Source organism: Mustela putorius, unplaced genomic scaffold, assembly GCF_011764305.1.
Source record: "Mustela putorius furo isolate JIRA1106 unplaced genomic scaffold, ASM1176430v1.1 tig00003834_pilon_pilon_pilon, whole genome shotgun sequence".
Taxonomy (NCBI): Eukaryota; Metazoa; Chordata; class Mammalia; order Carnivora; family Mustelidae; genus Mustela; species Mustela putorius.
In genome coordinates this window covers 45649755-45672344 of record NW_025421987.1, presented here as the reverse complement: position 1 = coordinate 45672344, position 22590 = coordinate 45649755, and the positions used below count along the sequence as shown (strand labels likewise).

At 36.4% G+C, this 22590-nt stretch overlaps 1 protein-coding gene and 1 non-coding gene across 7 annotated transcripts in view; both read right to left on the bottom strand.

Moving 5' to 3' along the window:
* Positions 1-22590, bottom strand: part of STXBP5L (syntaxin binding protein 5L) — a 458714-nt gene that overhangs the window by 263726 nt on the left and 172398 nt on the right. For all 6 annotated transcript variants that reach the window (XM_045088436.1, XM_045088437.1, XM_045088440.1 and 3 more), the window contains exons 6-7: positions 16522-16656; positions 3299-3362 (exon numbers count right to left, since the gene is read on the bottom strand). In XM_045088436.1, the coding sequence (XP_044944371.1) occupies positions 3299-3362; positions 16522-16656 (199 nt within the window). The remainder of the gene's footprint in view (positions 1-3298; positions 3363-16521; positions 16657-22590) is intronic.
* LOC123394613 lies at positions 556-662 on the bottom strand. Its single transcript, XR_006609370.1, has one exon. It is a non-coding gene; the product is annotated as a U6 spliceosomal RNA (small nuclear RNA).

Below are 22590 nucleotides of genomic sequence, written 5' to 3'. Positions count from 1 at the left end.
CATTATACCCTCCAGATTCATCCATATTGTTGCAAATGGCAAGATCTCATTCTTTTTTATGGCTGAGTACTACTCCAATGTACTGAGTACTACTCTACTACTCCACATCTTCTTTATCCATTTATCTGTGTATGGACACATGGCTTGCTATCATATGTTGGTTATTGTAAATAATGCTGCAATAAACATGGGGCTGTATATATCTTTTCAAACAGGTGTGGTTTTTTTGTTTTTTGTTTTTGTTGGATAAATATCCAACAGTGTTATTACTGGATCATATGGCTTATTTCCATTTTTAATTTTTTGAGAAACAACTATTTTTCACAGTGGCTGTATCAATTTGCATTCCCACCGTCAGTGAATAAAGCTGGAGGTATCACAATCCCAGAATTCAAGACACACTACACAGCTGTAGTAATTAAAACAGTATGATACTAACACAAGAACAGACATATAGATGAATGAACAGAACAGAGTCCAGAAATAAACCTATGCTTATATGGTCAATTAATCTATGATAAAATTTTACACAATAGTAAAAAGATAGTCTCTTCAACAAATGGTCCTTGGAAAACTAATTTGCATGTCATCCTTGTCCAGGAGCCATGTTAATTTTCTTTCTATCATTCCAATTTTAGTATATGTGCTGCCATTGTAAGCATTGGGAAAACTAAATGGCTACATGCAAAAGAATGAACCTGGACCACATTTTTATACTATACACAAAAATAAACTCAAAATGGATTAAAGACCTAAATGTGAGATCTGAAATCAAAACTCCTAGAAGAAAACATTAGCAGTAATTTAATTTCTTTGAAATTAGCTATAAAAATGTTTTTCTAGGTAAGTCTCTTCAAGCAAGGAAAACAAAAGCAAAATTAAGCTATTGGGACTATATCCAAAACCCCTTGTACAAGAGGGCCTGGGTGGCTCAGTCAATTAAGCATCTAATCTTGGTTTTTTCAGCTTATGTCATGATCTCATGGGTCATGCGATCCAGCCAGGGTGGAGCTCTGCACTCAACAGAGTTTGCTTAAAAGATTCTCTCCCTCTGCCCCTCCCTCTCACTCACACTCATGCTCCCTCTCTTTAAAATAAATAAATAAGTCTTTTATTTTTTAATTATTTATTTGAGAGAGAAACAGAGAGCACAATGGGGGGGGTGGTTGGATGGAGAAGCAGACTCCCTGCTGAGCAGGAAGAGTGATGATTTGGGGCTCAATCCCAGGATCCTGAGATTATGACCTAAACTGAAGGCAGAAGCCAATGGACTGAGCCACTTATGTAACCCATAAATAAATAAAACTTAAAAAAAAATAACTGGGCACCTGGGTGGCTCAGTTGGTTAAGTAACTGCCTCTACCTCAGGTCATGATCCTGGAGTCCTGGGATTGAGTCCTGCATTGGGCTCCCTAATCGGCAGGGACTTGGCTTCTCCCTCTGACCCTCTCCCCTCTCGTGTTCAATCTCTCTCTCTCTCAAAACAATAAATAAAATCTTAAAAAAAAAAAAAACACCTTTTGTACCATGGAGAAAACCATTAACAAAAAAAAAGGCTACCTACTGAATGGGAGAAGATATTTACTAATGGTTTATCCAATAAGGGGTTAGTATCCAAAATATATTAAGAACTGATACAACAACAAAAACCCCAAATAATCCAATTAAAATATGGATGGAAGACCTGAATAGACATTTTTCCAAAGATACACAGATGAAACACACACATGAAAAGATGCTCAACATCACTGATAATCAGCGAAATGCAAATCAAAACCACAATGAGATGTCACCTTACACCTGTCAGAATGGTTAACATCAAAAACACAAGAAATAACAATTGTTGGTGAGGATGTAGAGAAAAACATTTTCTCTTTCTTAAGAATTTTATGTTCTTAATTTTTATTTTTTGTTTTTTTTTAAGAATTTTTATTTATTTATTTGACAAAGAAAGCACAAGCTGGTGGAGTAGCATGTAGAGGGAAAGAGAGAGGGAGAGCATGCTCCCCAGTGAGCAAGGAGGCAGATGTGGGGCTCTATCCTAAGACCCTGGGATCATAACCTGAACTGAAGGCAATCGCTTAACCAACTGAGCCTCCCTGGTGCCCCTATTTTATTTTATTTTTTTTAAGATTTTATTTATTTATTCATGAGACAGAGAAACAGAGAGAGAGAGAGGCAGACACAGAGAAAGAAGCAGGCTTCCCATGGAACAGGGAGCCCAATGCAGACTCTGATCCTAGAACTCTGGGACCATGACCAGAGAGAGCTAAAGGCAGTTGCTTAACCGATTGAGCCACCCAGGTACACTTTTCTTATGAATTTCAGAATCATTTCCTTAAAAATAAATAAATTCTGATGACAGATTAGAGTAACACTGTTTTGGAGGGGAGAGGGGTAGAGGGTTGCATGAGCCTGGTGGTGGGTATTATAGAGGGTCGTATTGCATGGAGCACTGGGTGTGGTGCATAAACAATGAATTTTGGAACACTGAAAAGAAATAAATAAAATAATAAAATTTCACTCTATTTAAAAGTTTAAAACAAAACAAAAGACTGTATTTATGGATCAATTTGAATAAATTCAATGTTCTTTCTATTACCACTAGGCAGACTTGATTTTCAGGCTCAGTATTTATTAGGCAAATTGAGTTTTTATCATTTAAAAATAAGCAAAGAAGTAAATCTATACTAACTAATTTACTCAGGTGTTTTCTATGGTGCTTAGCTAAAAATAAACAAAGAGGCTATAGTTATGGTGATAATGATGCTTTAGATCTTTTTATATTATCAACTTTGTTTCCTCATCATCAAAAGAAAATTATGAATAATCCAAATGAATAAGGATTATTTCTGTAATCTCAGAACATTTTCTATATAATTACCTATTTATAAAATCATGATTGGCTAATTTATGATTATTTTATATTGGCCATTTATCATTACCAAAACTGAATAGCAAAAGCCAATGATTAATGATATTGATAAATATATTGTTAAACTCCAGCATAGAACATTTGAAAACTCAAGCTGTTTCACAACTTCCATACTTTCCCCAAAATTCTAGAATTAAATAAGAACTTTAGCTCTAGGTAAAAATAAAGACTTAATTTGGGACCATTATTAGTGTGAATAATTCATTTATTCATTATTTGCTCATTCATTCAACATACTTTAATTTTAGAAAACGCTGAATGCTTTGAACTGTGCTACAAGTTAGGTACAAAATAATAGTAAGAAACGCCTTCATTCAAGAATGAGGAAAATAAATGCAAGAATAATGGCATTGTAATACTCACTTTCCCTTCATCTCTTGGGCTATCACTTAAATGTACAACTGGACCTGGATGAGTCTTCGTGGATCTGTTAAATCAATTCAAAATAGTAATTAAAAATAAAAATTAAAATACCTTACCACTATAGATTGGAACAAAGAAATTATACTGGAGCACACTCCCAATATTCTGAGGTTTAAAATTAGATTAATTTGAATTTTGGTATTTTTTTCTTTAAGACTACTTTTCTTTCTCTTATTAACTCTATTAGAGCAGGTATAATTTTTTAAAATCAGGTTTAAGAACATATATCCACATAACAGCAAGATTCTTCATTTTTATAACATAAAAATTATATAAAGAGATAATATTAATAATGAAAGTGATATTTTAGATCTTTCCATGTTATCAACTTTGTTTCTTCATTATTAAAGAAAAATTATTAATAGTCAAGATGAATTATGTCTTTTCATCAAATTATGAATTTTTGAATTGGTATTTATGTTTGTTGCCAAATCTAAGCCTCTGAAAATATGAAACTGATCTTATACAAAGAAATCTTATATGGCCACAAGGCTAATGCTATTAGTCTGTTTCAGCCAAATTGCAAAGTATATAACTGATTTATAACTTCCTTTGATATAAAACCTCTGATTTTTCTCCTAAGAAAAGTACAATAGTTCCTTCGATTTACAGACACTCTCTCTAGTGGTAGCCAATGCACAGAAAACTGACAAAGTGGGGAATCCTAGTTTGCTGGTTATGTCTCATTTATGTGTTAATCAATAACAAGGTAATCAATAACAGATAACTATGTGTCTAAGTGTATATTGTTAAAAGGACCTGTGCTCTGTAAATCTGACTTTGAATTCATTCTACTCCAGTGCTCGCTTCAGCAACACATATACTAAATTTATTCTACTCTGATATCTGGCATGTTTCTTTTATATTTTCTACTTTAATATATCATTGTTGAGTATTATGCCATGTTAAATACAATATGACCTGATATGACCATGTATTTATTATTATTCATTTTCCACATACTTTCTTCAACAGTCTAATTATGTAGATTAACCCTATTATGATTATATTTTCAGTTATAATTTATTTCTTTTAAGTATAATTTATTTCTTATGCATATATGAACATCATCAAAGATTCTTCATAAAACAGTAAAGATGAATAAATTTTAAAACTTTTTGGGAACAGATAAAAGTCACAAATTAAATAACTCCAAGTTTCCCAGATACTAACTCCCCACAGAGACTCAGAGGAATAAATACACACTTATTAGATATTTTCTTAATGGTTTTATCCTGAATTTTCTTATCTAAAAATGGAGATAGTAGTACTAATCCTACTGAGTAATTATGAGGATTAGAATATTTATATATAGCCTAATATAATGTCAAAACATAGTAAGTACTCAATGAATGGTATGTATTATGACTGTTGTAAATCACTGGAATAATTGGAAACTAATACTATCTACATTATAAATGCCATGTTTTATTGGAGTAAAGTGCCTCTCATAAGGAACAGTGTCCTTCAATTATCCCTTGGAAACTAATAATATCCAAAAAACTACAAACTCCTGTTTCTTGGTATGACTGGAAGAACAAATGCCAAAGTGTACTCCATAATAAGCTAATGAATATATAAGGTGTTTCACATAAAGAGTGTTACATATCAAAAAGTTTGAGAAACCCTTAATTAAACATTTTTTTATTCTTCTTCAAAGCTTCTTAGAGCCATAATATACAGTAAATACTCAATGAAATATATTTTGAGAAAAACTAATTAGACCAAATGCAAAACTGTTATTTAGACTCTCAGTTTGTAAAACACTCAAGTTCAGAAAATAATTTAGCATTAAACTTCAGTTATTTGCATTGACTTTTTCAGACTTCAGAAGATATATTATATGTTGTTTTAAAAAAAATTCCAAACTTACAAAACACTAATAGTCAACAGAAAAAAATCTCATATTATTTTACTGCCTAAATGTAATGACTACTAACATTTTGATACATTTTTTTCTTACTTTCCCCTTGACATTATACTTCCAAAAACCATCAAGCATTCCTTGAGAAACTTATGGCCATTAGAAACTGCCTTAAAAAAAAATTGGTGTACTCTGGATTCTATAAATTCTACAAAAATTACTTTAGATAGACTGATCAATGAACTTAAAATCATATGATATCCATCTAAATAATGCCCAATAATTCTTCTAGGTATCCCTCTTTATCTCTATTCTTCTCATTTACCATAATAGCTTCTTAATAGTTTCTTTTATGGGCCTTCTTTCTCTTCTTTATCTTAAATACTGATATTTCTTTGTACTCTATCCTAGTCTGTCATCTATTTCCATATCATATGTGGTCATGAATTCAAGAACACACAGGAGCCAGGCAGATGCAACTGAGATGCAAATGAAACAAATATGCTGAATGAGAGCTGTAGCAAACTGGATAGCACATTATCCAACTACAAAAGGAAAACTGTTACTCAGTTCCAGGGGGTTACTGACTGCCAAGCAATAAGGAGCTAGAACTGTCTCATTAGGAATTTTCATGAAAATCTGGAAATCCAAATTTTTATTGCTCTCTAATATTAGAACTTAGAACATATTTAAATACTCTGATAGCCAAATAAAACATATATGTGAGTGAGAATTGGTTGACTGCTAGTTTGCTACTTGTTTTCCATGCACTTTTCATGCACAATCTCCTCTTTTCAATTACCATAAATTCTATCTCATTACCTTCAGATCCGTATTTCCCACTTCCTACCACTTTCCCATACCAATTCCATTTGAATGTCTTATAAACAAATACAACTCAACCTACCTAAAACTGAACTCATTAATTTTTTTTTCCCAGCTTACTCAATCTCCTGCTTTCTTTCACTAAATGACACCCTTATCCACATAGTTGCTAAAGCCTACACCTGGGGGTCTCTCTTAATTCTCCTCTATTGTTATATCTCCCCATAATACCCAACTCTTGCCTCTTCTGTCTTCTACTTATTTATGTCAGTTTATCTCCAATCCTAAATCAATGATAATGTTTGCCAAGAATATAGTCTTTTCTCTTTATATTTTTTATTAAATTGATTTATTTATTTTCAGAAAAACAGTATTCATTATTTTTTCACCATACCCAGTGCTCCATGCAATCCGAGCCCTCTATAATACCTGCCAACTGGTACCCCATCTGCCCACCCCCCCCGCCACTTCAAACCCCTCAGATTGTTTTTCAGAGTCCATAGTCTCTCATGATTCACCTCCCCTTCCAATTTACCCCAACTCCCTTCTCCTCTCTAACACCCCTTGTCCTCCATGATATTTGTTATGCTCCACAAATAAGTGAAACCATATGATAATTGACTCTCTCTGCTTGACTTATTTCACTCAGCATAATCTCTTCCAGTCCCGTCCATGTTGCTACAAAAGTTGAGTATTCATCCTTTCTGATGTAGGCATAATACTCCATAGTGTATATGGACCATATCTTCCTTATCCATTCTTCTGTTGAAGGACATCTTGGTTCTTTCCACAGTTTGGTGACCGTGGCCATTGCTGCTATAAACATTGGGGTACAGATGGCCCTTCTTTTCACGACATCTGTATCTTTGGGGTAAATACCCAGGAGTGCAATTGCAGGGTCATAGGGAAGTTCTATTTTTAATTTCTTGAGGAATCTCCACACTGCTCTCCAAAGAGGCTGCACCAACTTGCATTCTCACCAACAGTGTAAGAGGGTTCCCCTTTCTCGACATCCTCTCCAACACACGTTGTTTACTGTCTTGCTAATTTTGGCCATTCTAACTGGTGTAAGGTGGTATCTCAATGTGGTTTTAATTTGAATCTCCCTGATGGCTAGTGATGATGAACATTTTTTCATGTGTCTGATAGCTATTTGTATGTCTTGATTGGAGAAGTGTCTATTCATATCTTCTGCCCATTTTTTGATATGTTTGCCTGTTTCATGTGTGTTGAGTTTGAGGAGTTCATTATAGATCCTGGATATAAACCTTTTGTCTGTACTGTCATTTGCAAATATCTTCTCCCATTCCATGGGTTGCCTCTTTGTTTTTTTGACTGTTTCCTTTGCTGTGCAGAAGCTTTTGATTTTGATGAGGTCACAAAAGTTTATTTTCACTTTTGTTTCCTTTGCCTTTGGAGACATATCTTGAAAGAATTTGCTGTGGCTGATATCGAAGAGATTACTGCCTATGTTCTCCTCTAGGAGTCTGATGGATTCCTGTCTCACGTTGAGGTCTTTTATCCATTTTGAGTTTATCTTTGTGTACGGTGAAAGAGAATGGTCGAGTTTCATTCTTCTACATATAGCTGTCCAGTTTTCCCAGCACCATTTATTGAAGAAACTGTCTTTTTTCCACTGTATATTTTTTCCTGTTTTGCCGAAGATTAATTGACCATAGAGTTGAGGGTCCATATCTGGGCTCTCTACTCTGTTCCACTGGTCTATGTGTCTGTTTTTATGCTAGTATCATGCTGTCTTGGTGATCACAGCTTTGTAATAAAGCCTGAAATCAGGTAACGTGATGCCCCCAGTTTTATTTTTGTTTTTCAACATTTCCTTAGCGATTCGGGGTCTCTTCTGATTCCATACAAATTTTTGGATAATTTGCTACAGCTCTTTGAAGAATACCGGTGGAATTTTGATCAGGATGGCATTAAAAGTATAGATTTCTCTAGGCAGTTCTTCCGATCCAAGAGCATAGAATGGTCTTCCATCTTTTTGTGTCTTCAATTTCCTTCATGAGTGTTCTGTAGTTCCTCAAGTACAGATTCTTTACCTCTTTTGTTAGGTTTATTCCCAGGTATCTTATCGTTCTTGGTGCTATAGTAAATGGAGTCGATTCTCTAATTTCCCTTTCTGTATTTTCATTGTTAGTGTATAAGAAAGCCACTGATTTCTGCACATTGACTTTGTATCCTGCCACGTTGCTGAATTGCTGTATGAGTTCTAGTAGTTTAGGGGTGGAGTCTTTTGGGTTTTCCATGTAAAGAATCATGTCATCTGCGAAAAGAGAAAGAGTTTGACTTCTTCATTGCCAATTTGGATACCTTTTATTTCTCTTTGTTGTCTGATTGTTGTTGCTAGGACTTCTAATACTATGTTGAACAAGAGTGGTGAAAGTGGGTATCCTTGTCTTGTTCCCGATCTCAATGGGAAGGCTGCAAGCTTTTTCCCATTGAGGATGATATTTGCTGTGGGTCTTTCATAGATAGATTTGATAAAGTTCAGGAATGTTCCCTCTATCCTTATACTTTGAAGCGTTTTAATCAGGAACGGATGAGGGATTTTGTCAAATGCTTTTTCTGCATCAGTTGAGAGGACCATATTCTCTCTTCTCATATTAATTTGTTCTATCACATTGATTGATTAACGAATGAATGTTGAACCATCCTCGTAGCCCAGGGATGAATCCCACCTGATCATGGTGGATAATCTTTTTAATGTGCTGTTGGATCCTGTTGGCTAGGACCTTGTTGAGAATCTTAGCATCCATATTCATCAGTGATATTGGCCTGAAATTCTCCTTTTTGGTAGGGTCTTTGCCTGGTTTGGGGATCAGGGTAATGCTGGCTTCATAGAAAGAGTCAAGAAGTTTTCCTTCTGCTTCAATTTTTTGAAACAGGTTCAGGAGAATAGGTGTTATTTCTTTAAAAGTTTGGTAGAATTCCCCAGGGAATCCGTCAGGTCCAGGGCTCTTGTTTTTTGGGAGGTTTTTGATCACTGCTTCAATCTCATTACTAGATATCGGCCTATTCAGGTTGTCGATTTCTTCCTGGTTCAATTTTGGTAGTTTATGGTTTTCCAGGAATGTATCCATTTCATCTAGGTTGCTGAGTTTATTGGCATATAACTGTTGATAATAACTTCTGATGATTGTTTCTACTTCCTTGGTGTTCGTTGTGATCTCTCCCTTTTCATTCATAATTTTATGAATTTGGGCTTTCTCTCTTTTCTTTTGGATTAGTGTGGCCAATGGTTTATCAATCTTATTGATTCTTTCAAAAAACCAGCTTCTAGTTTCATTGATACGTTCTACTGTATCCCTGGTTTCTACCTCATTGATCTCCACTCTAATCTTGATGATTTCCCTTCTTATGTGTGGAATTGGTTTGATTTGTTGTTGATTCTCCAGTTCTTTAAGGTGTAGAGACAACTGGTCTAGACTGGATTTTTCAATTATTTTGAGGGAGGCTTGGATGGCTAAGTATTTCCCCCTTAGGACCACCTTTGCTGTATCCCATAGGTTTTGGACCAAAATGTCTTCATTTTCATTGGTTTCCATGAATTGTTTCAGTTCTTCTTTGATCTCCTGGTTGATCCAAGCATTCTTAAGCAAGGTGGCCTTTAGCTTCCAGGTGTTTGAGTACCTTCTGAACTTTTCCTTGTGATTGAGCTCCAGTTTCAAAGCATTGTGATCTGAGAATATGCAGGGAATAATCTCAGTCTTTTGATATTGGTTGAGTCCTGATTTGTGACCCAGTATGTGGTCTATTCTGGAGAAGGTTCCATGTGCACTTGAGAAGAATGAGTATTCTGTTGTTTTAGGGTGGAATGTTCTGTATATATCTATGAGGTCCATCTGGTCCAATGTGTCATTCAACGCTCTTGTTTCTTTATTGATTTTCTGCTTCGATGATCTGTCTATTTCTGAGAGAGGCGTGTTAAGATCTCCTACGATTAGTGTATCCATATCAATATGACTCTTTATCTTGATTAACAGTTTTTTTTTTTTTTTAAGTAATTTGCTGCTCCCATATTGGGAGCATAGGTATTTACAATTGTTAGATCATTTTGGTGGATAGTCCCTTTAAGGATTATGTAGTGTCCTTCTGTATCTCTGACTACAGTCTTTAGTTTAAAATCTAATTTATCTGATATGAGAATCACTACCCCAGCCTTCTTTTGAGGCCCATTGGCATGAAAGATGCTTCTCCATCCTTTCACTTTCAGTCTGGGTGTATCTTTAGGTTCAAAATGGGTCTCTTGTAGACAACATATGGATGGGTCCTGTCGTTTTTATCCAATCTGCAACCCTGTGCTGTTTTATGGGCGCATTTAGGCCATTCACATTGAGAGTGATTATTGATATGTTTTTATTGACATCGAGTTACCTTTGAAGTCTTTCTTTCTGTAGACTGTTTCTATATTTCTGTTCAATGCTATTCTTGGGATTTTTCCTCTGTTATAGAACCCCCCCTTAATATTTCCTGCAGTGTCGGCTTGGTGGTTGTATAGTGTTTTAAGCCTTCCTGGTCTTGGAAATTCTTATCTCTCCATCCATTTTGAATGTCAGTCTTGCTGGATAAAGTATTCTTGGCTGCATGTTCTTCTCATTTAGTGCCCTGAATATATCTTGCCAGCCTTTTCTGGCTTGCCAGGTCTCTGTGGACAGGTCTGACATTATTCTGATGGGCTTCCCTCTGTAAGTAAGGAGCCTCTTTGCCCTGGCGGCTTTCAAGAGATTATACTTACAATTATAATTCCTAAATTTGACTATCAGGTGTTGTGATGTTTTTTTGGAATGTATAATCTTGGATGGAGACCGTTCAGCCTCTAGTACATGGACGCTGGTTCCATTCGCAAGATTGGGAAAATTTTCTTGAAGGAATTGTTCCACTTTATCTTCTAGACTTCTTTCTCCTCCTCTTCAGGGATTCCAATAATTCTGACGTTGGAACACTTCATGGCATCGTTTATTTCCCTGATTCTGTTTTCATGGTTTCTAAGCTGTTTGTTCCAGGCTTCCTCCTGATCCTTTCTCTCTATCTGTTTGTCCTCCAGATCACTAATTCTATCTTCTGTTTCAGTTACCCTAGCTTTGAGAGAGTTTAGATTAGATTGGAACTCATTGAGAGCACTGTGAACCTCCTCCGTAGCTTTAAGCTCCGCCCTAACATTGTGAACATCCTGTCAGGTCACTTTCAGTTTGGCCCTAATCAATTCCATTTGGTCATCCATGGCTTTCTCCAACCTAGCTATTGCCTGGATAATTGTTAGCCTGAATTCTCTTTCCGATATATTGTCTATGTTGATAGCCGTTAGCTCTGTTGCAAAAGGTCCATCCTCTGTATTTTTCTTCTATTGGGCATTCCTCCTCCTAGTCATTTTGGTGGGAGATGACTGAACAGATGTAGCTGGATGTATCAACCATGGTGCAGTCAAGGTGCACGCTGGAACACTTCTGAGCAATCAGGATTCCCCACCCAAATGAGAAACAAAAGAAAAGAAAAAGAAAAAGAAAGAAAAAAAGAGAGAGAGAGAGACAGGAAAGAAAGGGAAGATGAAAGAGAAGGTTCAGCCTAGATGGGCCCCAAGGTAAGATTTTATGAAGTAGACAAACAAAAGTAGACAAACAAAAAGACTGATACAAGTATATGACAAGAGAAATATATATATATATATGCAAATAAACGAAGAACCTCGTCAAAAAGAACCCCAAGTGTAAGATTTATATGCTATCAGGACAAACACAAAAACACAGAAACACTGGTGGAAGAAGATGGGAGAGTGGTTATAAATTCTCAGTGTGTGCAAGGAAGGTTGTTTTGATTCTTCCTGGATGTATCTTGATATCTTTGTTAAAGGACTCAACTTTCCTAAGATAAAGGGGATTAAAAATTGATTTACCTATAGGGGTAGTATTGATTGGGGAAAGGGGATTACTTTGAAGTTTAACTCTATATGAATATTAGAAGATAAAAATAAAAAGGAATAAACTAGACTAAACTAAAATCTAAAAAGAGGAGTTCAAAAAATAAAAATGCAAAGGAAAAACATAGGTGTATGTATCAAAAAGCTCAGGTTAGAAGGTTATTATGGAATTTGATGTACTGTACAGCTCGCTGTGATGGTAAATAGGTTAAAAAAATTACCTATGTATAAAAAAAAAAATGAACCAGAATAGTGGGAACGAGTGAAAAATAAAAATTTTCCTATGAAGTAGTGGTTGTTCTCTTGTAGTCCTTTTTTCTTTTTTCTTTTTTTCTTTTCTTTCTTGGTTTGTTTTCTTGGGGAGGGGCCTGCCACGTGGGTTGTCAGTCAATGAGGTTTCCTGAGTTAAGTCCTCCCACCCCCCTCAAGGGGGTGGGCTCTGAGGAAACTGGTTTTATTTTCAGGCTTTTGTTCTCTGGCAGTTTTTATGTTTGTTCACTTTTTTTTCTCTCACCTTGATCGCTTTGATGGTTTTTGTAGTTTTAGAGGAATACAAACCATACCCTGATCTCCCTCTCAGAGAGAAGCCTAAGTCTGGGTGCAGAGCCTAAATAAGTTCCCCCTTGGCCACTGGCAGAGCAGGTTCCAAGTTGCAGACCCTGGAGATGCAGGATCTTTTGCTTGTACCCAAAGCCAAGGCAGTGGCGGCTGTCTGGGAGCTTCCGACCGTCAGAGAGTTTCCAAGCAGCAATTGCACACTGAGGTTTTCCCTCTTGCCCGGGCTGGGAGTGTCTGGTCTTGCTGGGTCTAAGAGTGCCTGGCTTGCACACACCTCTTTCAGGGGCGGCTATGGGTCGTGCGTGCGTCTCAGGCACTGAGAACGGGGCGCAGGTCCGAAAGCACCAGGCTGGGCTTTTGCGCACCTCTGTCAGGGGAGAGTTTGGGGCGCGGGGCTTAGGCTCTGAAACAATGGTGCGGGTCAAAGAGCGCCAGCTGGGCCTTTGTAACTCTCTCAGGGGAGCATGAGGGACGTGTGCACGTATCTCAGGCTTTGTAGCAGGGCTCTCATGTTCTGCCCACCAGCATGGCTCCCATCCCCTCACAGGATCCAGAACCCACACATTCTCTGGCGCCCTGGTGGCTTAGGGACCAAGACCTGGTTTCTCCGCCACACTCTCTCTGCCTCAGCACCAGGGGAGGCTGTCCTGGGACCGGGGACTTAAGCCCCTGTCCCTAGCCGCCCTGATTCCCACAATTTCTCCCCGTGATCCTTTGCTCTTTTGGAGTGCTTTCAACCAGTCTCTAAGTCAATGCTGGTCCCCAGACACAGGGCATTCCCGCTCATATTGGGGTATTACTTTTCAACTGGTCGCCTCTGGTGGCTCCCTCCCCCTTTTGTTTATCTTCCGATATCAGTCACGTTCCCACTCTGCTTTACCTGCCCACTGGCATCTTCTGCCCCTGCAGAGATCCAGACGTGTATAATTCTGATCTCAGGCTGATTTCATGGGTGAATGGAGTTCTTTGGTAGGTAATCAGCTCACTTTGGGGTATAGGCTGAAAAGACGCTTCCTCCTACTTCCCTGCCATCTTGTCCCCCCTCTGTCTTTTCTCTCTTTAATCATTTCTCTATACCTGCCTTCAGAGTAGTCTCCCTAAGTGCAAATTTGATCAAGTCAATTCTCTGCTTAAACCCCTTCAAAATCCAGCTCCTGGCCTTTTTAAGTCAACTTCTCAAACTGGCCTACAAGGCTTTCATATTTATACCCTGATTACCTCTCTTCATCCTTTACCTTTACCTTTTATCATATTCTCTCCCAGGTATTCCAAACAACTAAACTACCTAAAATTCCTATGCATGGAACAAAAACTCTCACACTCCATCCTTTTAATCTTCTATCCTCTCTTCCTAAAATACCCCTAACTCTGTCTCCCAAGTCTTCACTCAACTTACTAAAATTCTCATCCTTTGGATCTCAATATAGATATAATTTCCTTTACAGATATTTCTTTGAGACCACATGTTAGGAGTCCTTCTTATAGCATTGCCACATTTTATTTCCAATATATTGTAATTGCCTTTTTAATTAATCTCATTAGACTGAAAGCCCCAAGAGAACAGTAAAGATGTCCTCCCAGTTCATAGTTGTTTTCAGTATCTAGCATACCATAGTGCACAATAAACACATTTCAGTGATTGTTAGAAAAACATAAGCCTTATACTTATGATTTATTAATCAATTTCATGCTCAAACATTAATCATATGTGGAAAACAAGGTTGCATTTTTTAAAAAGCTGGGGCTGCCCTGCATAAACATCTACTTCTACACTATAACCTGGAATAACTTTCCCATAGAAAAAAAAATTTAATGTTCCTTCAGTTCTATGCTACTACTTTATGAGATGTTCTACAAACATCAATGTTTCTATGGAAAATGTGTTCCAATTTCCAAATAATCAAAATATACATTTTGGGAACACTATCTATAATTATGAGAACTGCCTAAAATTATAATCAGGACACTTCACTCATAATAGAAACAAACTGAAAAATAACATTGAATAAAAAGTATTTAAAATAAGAACTTAAATTGAAATAATTTCACATATCTCTTAAAGACAATTCTGCATTTGTCATACTTAGAAAATGTATTGTTGAAATATGTGTGTAAAATTATGACTATGAAATGACTCTTTTAAATAAATATTTTATTATTGTCCCATACACCTGGCACATATGAATAGAAAGTGGCATGCATTTTCTAATGTATCTCAATAGGAAGAGAGCAATTAAAAGACAGTTCTAGAAGACTGGCAGTTGGAATTTTAAATTATGTAGATCACAATGGATCTATAAGTCTATGGAATACACTTCGGGAAAACTGGTCTACGTAAGCCAAGATATATGAATATGGAAACAAAATAGCAAAAGTGGTGAAATACTATAATAATCTATTACTAGTATAACAATCTATTTAGATTATAAACTTCATAATTAGCAGCATTCAACTGAACACACATAATGCATAAATTATTATTTGTACTAATATTAAATTTGTATAAAAGTTCTATAATTCAATCTCTCAAGTTTATTTACATTTTTATCAATATCCTGAGAAAATTTTGAAAGCAAACATTAAGTTCAGCCCTATTTACAACTTTTATACCACTCAGATTATAGTGGGGAAACCTTTCCCAAATAGCTAAAAAATTAAATAATTTTTTGGGAGACATAATTCTAAATAGTCTATAGAATAAATGTTTTTTAAAATACACATGTAGAACACTAAAGCATATCAGTAAAATAGTGCATATTAATTGTAATTATAAATGAAAGCTCTCAGTCAATATTAGTGTGTAACTACCATACTAAGTCTTCAATAATGTCATCAGTTATTTAGTTGCCACTCTGTGGAAAGCACCAAAATAAGCCAGGTATAAAGAAAAAGAAAGGATTAATGAACAAAGATCTTGCCCTGGGGCAGTTCTTAATCTAATCAGGGAGGAAGAATTATCATTAACAAAAGACCCATTATGACATAATACAAAAGGAATATTGTAATAAGAATATAATTAGTAACAACATTTCTTATATATACAGGCACACTGAAACATTAAAAATAGGGAATAGTAGATTTATTATAAAAACCAGATTTGAGCCTCACTTAAATAGGCTGCTTTAATCAGAATTCTGGAGAATAATTATGTAACTCAGAATATATATTTATGTATATATATTTCATATATACATGTATAAAAATGTCATATATATGGAAATGAGCCAGTTTCAAGTTAAACATATTATAAATTAAGGACCTAATATGCACAGAGTATAAACATTTATTAAGAAAATTTGTTTTTAAGATTAACACAGTGACCAGGAGAATTAATCGTATACATACAAAAAGATGGCTTGGAATTCCATTACTTTTATATGTGCATAAACTTAAGTATCAGCACCAAGGTCAAAGTGGTAATTACCACTAACCACATATCCAAATAGCTGTATATGTTGCAACATAAAAAATATTGATAAATTAGTTTTTAGAACCCTAAACAATAAGTTAGTGAGGCAGGTGAAGAATGAACTACTAGTGATAAAAAAAAATATGAACTGATCGTGATTATTTTTACATAAAACTAAATATAATCACAATCTACTTGTCATTCCCATTGGAAGTGGCTATACTAAGAATGACTATAAAAAATGAGATGATTTCCACGTATAACTTTTAGAATAAGTCTAAGTACTTTATCATCAAATTTACATACATAACTCCTAATTATTCAGATACCTTAAATATTCAGAAAGTCTAAAATTATAATGTTAATACTACAATATTTTTAAAAGTCTTTAAAATTCTTTATAGCTGTAAATTATTTTAGCTGAACTTTTCACTCAAATTAATTATAAATGTTAATTATAAATGTTCACTCATAAATTAGTTATAAATGTTTCAAATAACTCTGTAATTTGACATGCTTTATAAACCATATAAAATATTCAAACCAAATAAAGTGATATTCAAGTTCAAACTTACAGCTCAATTGCCTTGTTCCACATGATAACATATCCAGAAAGAATGAAAGATTCAATATTTACAATATGTGTATTTCCTCTTTCTGTTCCAACATAGAGCCATTTACTCTGGAAAGGTAGATGACAGTAAGTAATTCTGAAAGAAAGAAAATTATAATTAAAATACCTAAATTTTATTTTTGGTCAGCATTTTATTTTCCTTATACTTATTAGGTAGTGATAGCTACATGAATAATAAAATTTACTATACACTCAAGTAGCATTTAGTTATTAGTAGAGGGTAGAGCATAAATAACAAGAGTATAACATTAAAAACAATAATGATAACAATAACCATTATTAAATAAGTGTCTACCATGGGCATTAACATATATTATTTCTAATTCTCTTCAGAATTAGAGCACTCCAAGACAAATATATAATTCTATTTTATGAAGAGGAAACTGAGGCCAGGAACTTTTATTTTAGTTTCCTTGGACTGGCAGCTAGTATGTAGAAAAACCAGGATTTAAATCCATTCCTGTTTGGATGCAAAATTAGCAAATTTCTACACTGGTGGTTTTTCTTTGGTAGTATTAACTTCAAATAGAAATTAGGTACATCTAAAACGTATATTTCAGAGATAATCAGAGAATTTGTAGCTTTCTTTCATAAGATCATAAATTATTTACTTTTTATGCAGATGCTTGGCATCTTAATAGTATAAAATAAGCTTATAAGATCAGAGATCAACTCTACTATTTCTTTATTTTTTGTACTACCTGTATCTGCACAATGGGCCTTCTGACCAATTCTAGGAAATTATTCTATAGCGAAAGAAACCCTGATCCTATAATTAAAATCTGGGAATTTACCAGAACCTTCTATTCACTGCATATAACTCTAGTTTTGCCTACTCCCACTCATTAATCGCTCATTAAAAAGGGGGAGATAAGTTCACAGTTATCCCTTGCCAAAACCTGTTACCGAATCACAATTTTTAAATTTTATTTATTTATTCGACAGAGAGAGAGAGGGAGATCACAAGCAGGCAGAGAGGCGGGCAGAGAGAGAGGGCAAAGCAGGCTCCCCGCTGAGCAGAGAGCCCATGCGGGGCTCGATCCCAGGACCCTGAGATCATGACCTGAGGCAAAGGCAGAGGCCTAAACCACTGAGCCACACAGGTGCCCCCTGAATCACAATATTTCCTAGTATTTATTCAGAAAAAGAGCTGGTACATTGTTAAAAGAGAAGGACAGAATTCTGATGCCAGTCAGACAGACCAATATGGAAAGTAAATGGACCAAAAAGGAATGCAAATGGTAAATTCACAACAAAATTCCACCTTTGCCTTATACGTCTTTTTATATAAAAGTGAACATCCAGTCTGTCGAATTTATATTCTCACTCTGGTTCACTGAATTATTCAACAGAAACCAAACTTCATCTATTCAAAAGGGTTCTGCTGAAAGCCCCTTGCACATTATAAACAAAAAACTAGAAACCCTGCTATTATGGTTAATTGAAGATCTAATTAATATGCAACCTATATGGTATTGAACAATTCTGATTAAAACCCAAAGTCTAGAATTGCTGTTGTCAAGGGATATTTAATAATTTCCCACAGGAAGTAACTTGATGGTCATGTTTTTAAGGCCACAAAGCATCTATTTTCAATTCAGTGTAAGTAGAAAAAGGAAACTCATTTTAAAGAGAATTTAAGATCACCTTTTCTGAATCACAAGGGAAGTAGAAAAAAACACTAATCCAATAAAAGTAGACAAAAATTTAGGAGTTAGTATAGAAAAAGAGCAAACGTCAATATGACATAGTCATTTTCAAGGTTAAGAAGAAAAGGCTGATATCCAGGATCTATAAAGAACTTCCCAAACTCAACACACACAAAACAGATAATCATGTCAAAAAATGGGCAGAAGACATGGATAGACACTTCTCCAATGAAGACATACAAATGGCTATCAGACACATGAAAAAATGTTCATCATCACTAACCATCAGGGAGATTCAAATCAAAACCACATTGAGATACCACCTTATACCAGTTAGAATGGCCAAAATTAACAAGACAGTAAACAACGTGTGTTGGAGAGGATGTGGAGAAAGGGGAACCCTCTTACACTGTTGGTGGGAATGCAAGTTGGTGCAGCCACTTTGGAAAACAGGGTGGAGATTCCTTAAGAAATTAAAAATAGAACTTCCCTACGACCCTGCAATTGCACTACTGGGTATTTACCCCAAAGATACAGATGTCGTGAAAAGAAGGGCCATTTGTACCCCAATGTTTATAGCAGCAATGGCCACGGTCACCAAACTGTGGAAAGAACCAAGATGCCCTTCAACGGACAAATGGATAAGGAAGATGTGGTCCATATACACTATGGAGTATTATGCCTCCATCAGAAAGGATGAATACCCAACTTTTGTAGCAACATGGATGGATGGGACTGGAAGAGATTATGCTGAGTGAAATAAGTCAAGCAGAGAGAGTCAATTATCATATGGTTTCACTTACTTGTGGAGAATAAGAAATAACACAGAGGAAATGGGGAGATGGAAAGGAGAAGGGGGTTGGGGGAAATTGGAGGGGGAGATGTACCATGAGAGACTATGGACTCTGAAAAACAATCTGAGGGCTTAGAAGAGGCGGGGGTGGGAGGCTGAGTGAGCCTGGTGGTGGGTATTATGGAAGGCATGTATTGCATGGAGCACTAGGTGTGGTGCATAAACAATGAATTCTGGTACACAAAAAGAAATTTTAAAAATAAATAATTTAGGGAAAAAAAAGAAGAAAAGTATAAAATCTTCCAGGTTTCCATAACGAGACCTGATGTAAGAGACAGAATTCCAATAAAGACAATCTTTACAGTATAAGAGCAGTGGAATACATGAAAAAGATCCAATTATGATTAGTATTCCTTGAACCAATACTGTAAAATTCTCCCTCATTCTTAATGACAAGAAACTAGACCCTTGATAACAAAAGGGTTTCATCTTATACTCAATGTTCAATTGATAGGTAGTGGTTAAACAACTAATGAAGACCCCAGACTTTATTTGAACCCAATACCAATAAAAAAGAGTAAAGAGGGTTGAGGAGTCAAGATGGAGGAGAAGTAGCCCGCTGAGACTACTTCCGCTAGCAGGAGATCATCTAGATAGCTTATCTAAAGACTGCAAACACCTACAAATCCAACGGCAGATCGAAGAGAAGAAGAACAGCAATTCTAGAAACAGAAAATCAACCACATTCTGAAAGGTAGGACTGCGGAGAAGTGAATCCAAAGCAACCGGAAGAGAGACCCCGGGGGGAGGGGCCGAATCCCGGAAAGTGGCGGAGCAACGGAGCACAAAATCAGGACTTTTAAAAGTCTGTTCGGCTGAGGGACATCGCTCCAGAGGCTAAACCAGGGTGAAGCCCACGCGGGGTCAGTGTGGCCTCAGGTCCCACAGGGCCACAGAAAGACTGGGGGTATCTGAGTGTCACAGAGCTTACAGATATTAGAACGGGGAAGCCAGCTACAGAGGCAGAGTGGAGGAGTGAGCACCCAGCTTGGGGTTACCTTGAACCGGTCGCAGGCTCGGTGAGCTCGGAGCGTGGCCATAAGTCAGGGAGACGGGAGTAATTGGGCACAGTTCTCTGAGGGCGCACTGAGGAGTGGGGCCCCGGGCTCTCGGCTCCTCTGGGCTGGAGACCAGGAGGCCGCCATTTTCACTCCCATCCTCTGGAACTCTACGGAAAGCGCTCAGGGAACAAAAGCTCCCAAAAGCAAACCCAAGCGGATTACTCAACCCGGCCCCTGCTAAGAGCAGTGCAATTCCGCCTGGGGCAAAGACACTTGAGAATCACTACAACAGGCCCCTCCCCCAGAAGATCAACAAGAAATCCAGCCAGGACCAAGTTCACCAACCAAGGAGTGCAGTTTCAATACCAAGGAGAGCAGCGGAATTCCAGAGGAGGAGAAAGCAAAGCCTGGAACTCATGGCTTTCTCCCCATGATTCTTTAGTCTTGCAGTTAATTTAATTTTTTTTTCAATTTTTTTTCTCTTCTTCTGTTAAATTTTTTTACTTCTATCCTTTTCTTTTTTAACGTTTTGTAACTTGTTTATCTAATATATATATATTTATTTCTTTTTTATACTTTTTCTTTATTCGTTTTCTTTTTTTAATTGTTTCTTTTCTTTTCTTTTTTTTTTTTTCTTTCTGAACCTCTTTTTATCCTCTTTCTCCCCTTAATGATTTGGGATCTCTTCTGATTAGGTTAAAGCATATGTTCCTGGGATCGTTGCCACCCTTTTAGTATTTTACTTGCTCCTTCATATACTCTTATCTTGACAAAATGAAAAGTGGAAAAATTCACAAGAAAAAGAACAAGAGGCAGTACCGAAGGCTAGGGGCCTAATCAATACAGACATTGGTAATATGTTAGATCTAGAGTTCTATCATTTCTAGAATTGCTGTTCATCTTCTCTTCGATCTGCCGTTGGATTTGTAGGTGTTTGCAGTCTTTAGATAAGCTATCTAGATGATCTCCTGCTAGCGGAAGTAGTCTCAGCGGGCTACTTCTCCTCCATCTTGACTCCTCAACCCTCTTTACTCTTTTTTATTGGTATTGGGTTCAAATAAAGTCTGGGGTCTTCATTAGTTGTTTAACCACTACCTCACTCCTCCACTCTAGCCGGGCTCGAAAAAGGCATGGAAGATATTAGAGAAACCCTCTCGGGAGATATAAAAGCCCTTTCTGGAGAAATAAAAGAACTAAAATCTAACCAAGTTGAAATAAAAAAAGCTATTAATAAGGTGCAATAAAAAATGGAGGCTCTCACTGCTAGGATAAATGAGGCAGAAGAAAGAATTAGTGATATAGAAGACCAAGTGACAGAGAATAAAGAAGCTGAGCAAAAGAGGAACATACAGCTACTGGACAACGAGGGGAGAATTCGAGAGATAAGTGACACCATAAGACGAAACAATATTAAAATAATTGGGATTCCAGAAGAAGAAGAAAGAGAGAGGAGAGCAGAAGGTATACTGGAGAGAATTATTGGAGAGAATTTCCCCAATATGGCAAAGGGAATAAGCATCAAAATCCAGGAGGTGCAGAGAACCCCTCTCAAATTCAATAAGAATAGGTCCACACCCCGTCACCTAATAGTAAAATTTACAAGTCTTAGTGACAAAGAGAAAATCCTGAACGCAGCCCGAGAAAAGAAGTCTGTAACATACAATGGTAAAAATATTAGATTGGCAGCTGACTTATCCACAGAGACCTGGCAGGCCAGAAAGAGCTGGCATGATATATTCAGAGCAAAAAATGAGAAAAACATGCAGCCAAGAATACTACAACCAGCTAGGCTATCATTGAAAATAGAAGGAGAGATTAAAAGCTTCCAGGACAAACAAAAACTGAAAGAATTTGCAAACACCAAACCAGCTCTACAGGAAATATTGAAAGGGGTCCTCTAAGCAATGAGAGACCCTAAAAGTAGTGGATCAGAAAGGAACAGAGACAATATACAGTAACAGTCACCTCACAGGCAATACAATGGCACTAAATTCATATCTCTCAATAGTTACCCTGAATGTTAATGGGCTAAATGCCCCAATCAAAAGACACAGGGTATCAGAATGGATAAAAAAAACAAAACCCATCTATATGTTGCCTATGGGAAACTCATTTTAAACCCAAAGACACCTCCAAATTTAAAGTGAGGGGGTGGAAAACAATTTACCGTGCTAATGGACATCAGAAAAAAGCAGGAGTGGCAATTCTTATATCAGATCAATTAGATTTTAAGCCAAAGACTATAATAAGAGACAAGGAAGGACACTATATCATACTCAAAGGATCTGTCCAACAAGAAGATCTAACAATTTTAAATATCTATTCCCCCAACATGGGAGCAGGCAACTATATAAACCAATTAATAACAAAATCAAAGAAACACATCGACAACAATACAATAATAGTAGGGGACTTTAACACTCCCCTCACTGAAATGGACAGATCATCCAAGCAAAAAATCAATAAGGAAATAAAGGCCTTAAATGACACACTGGACCAGATGGACA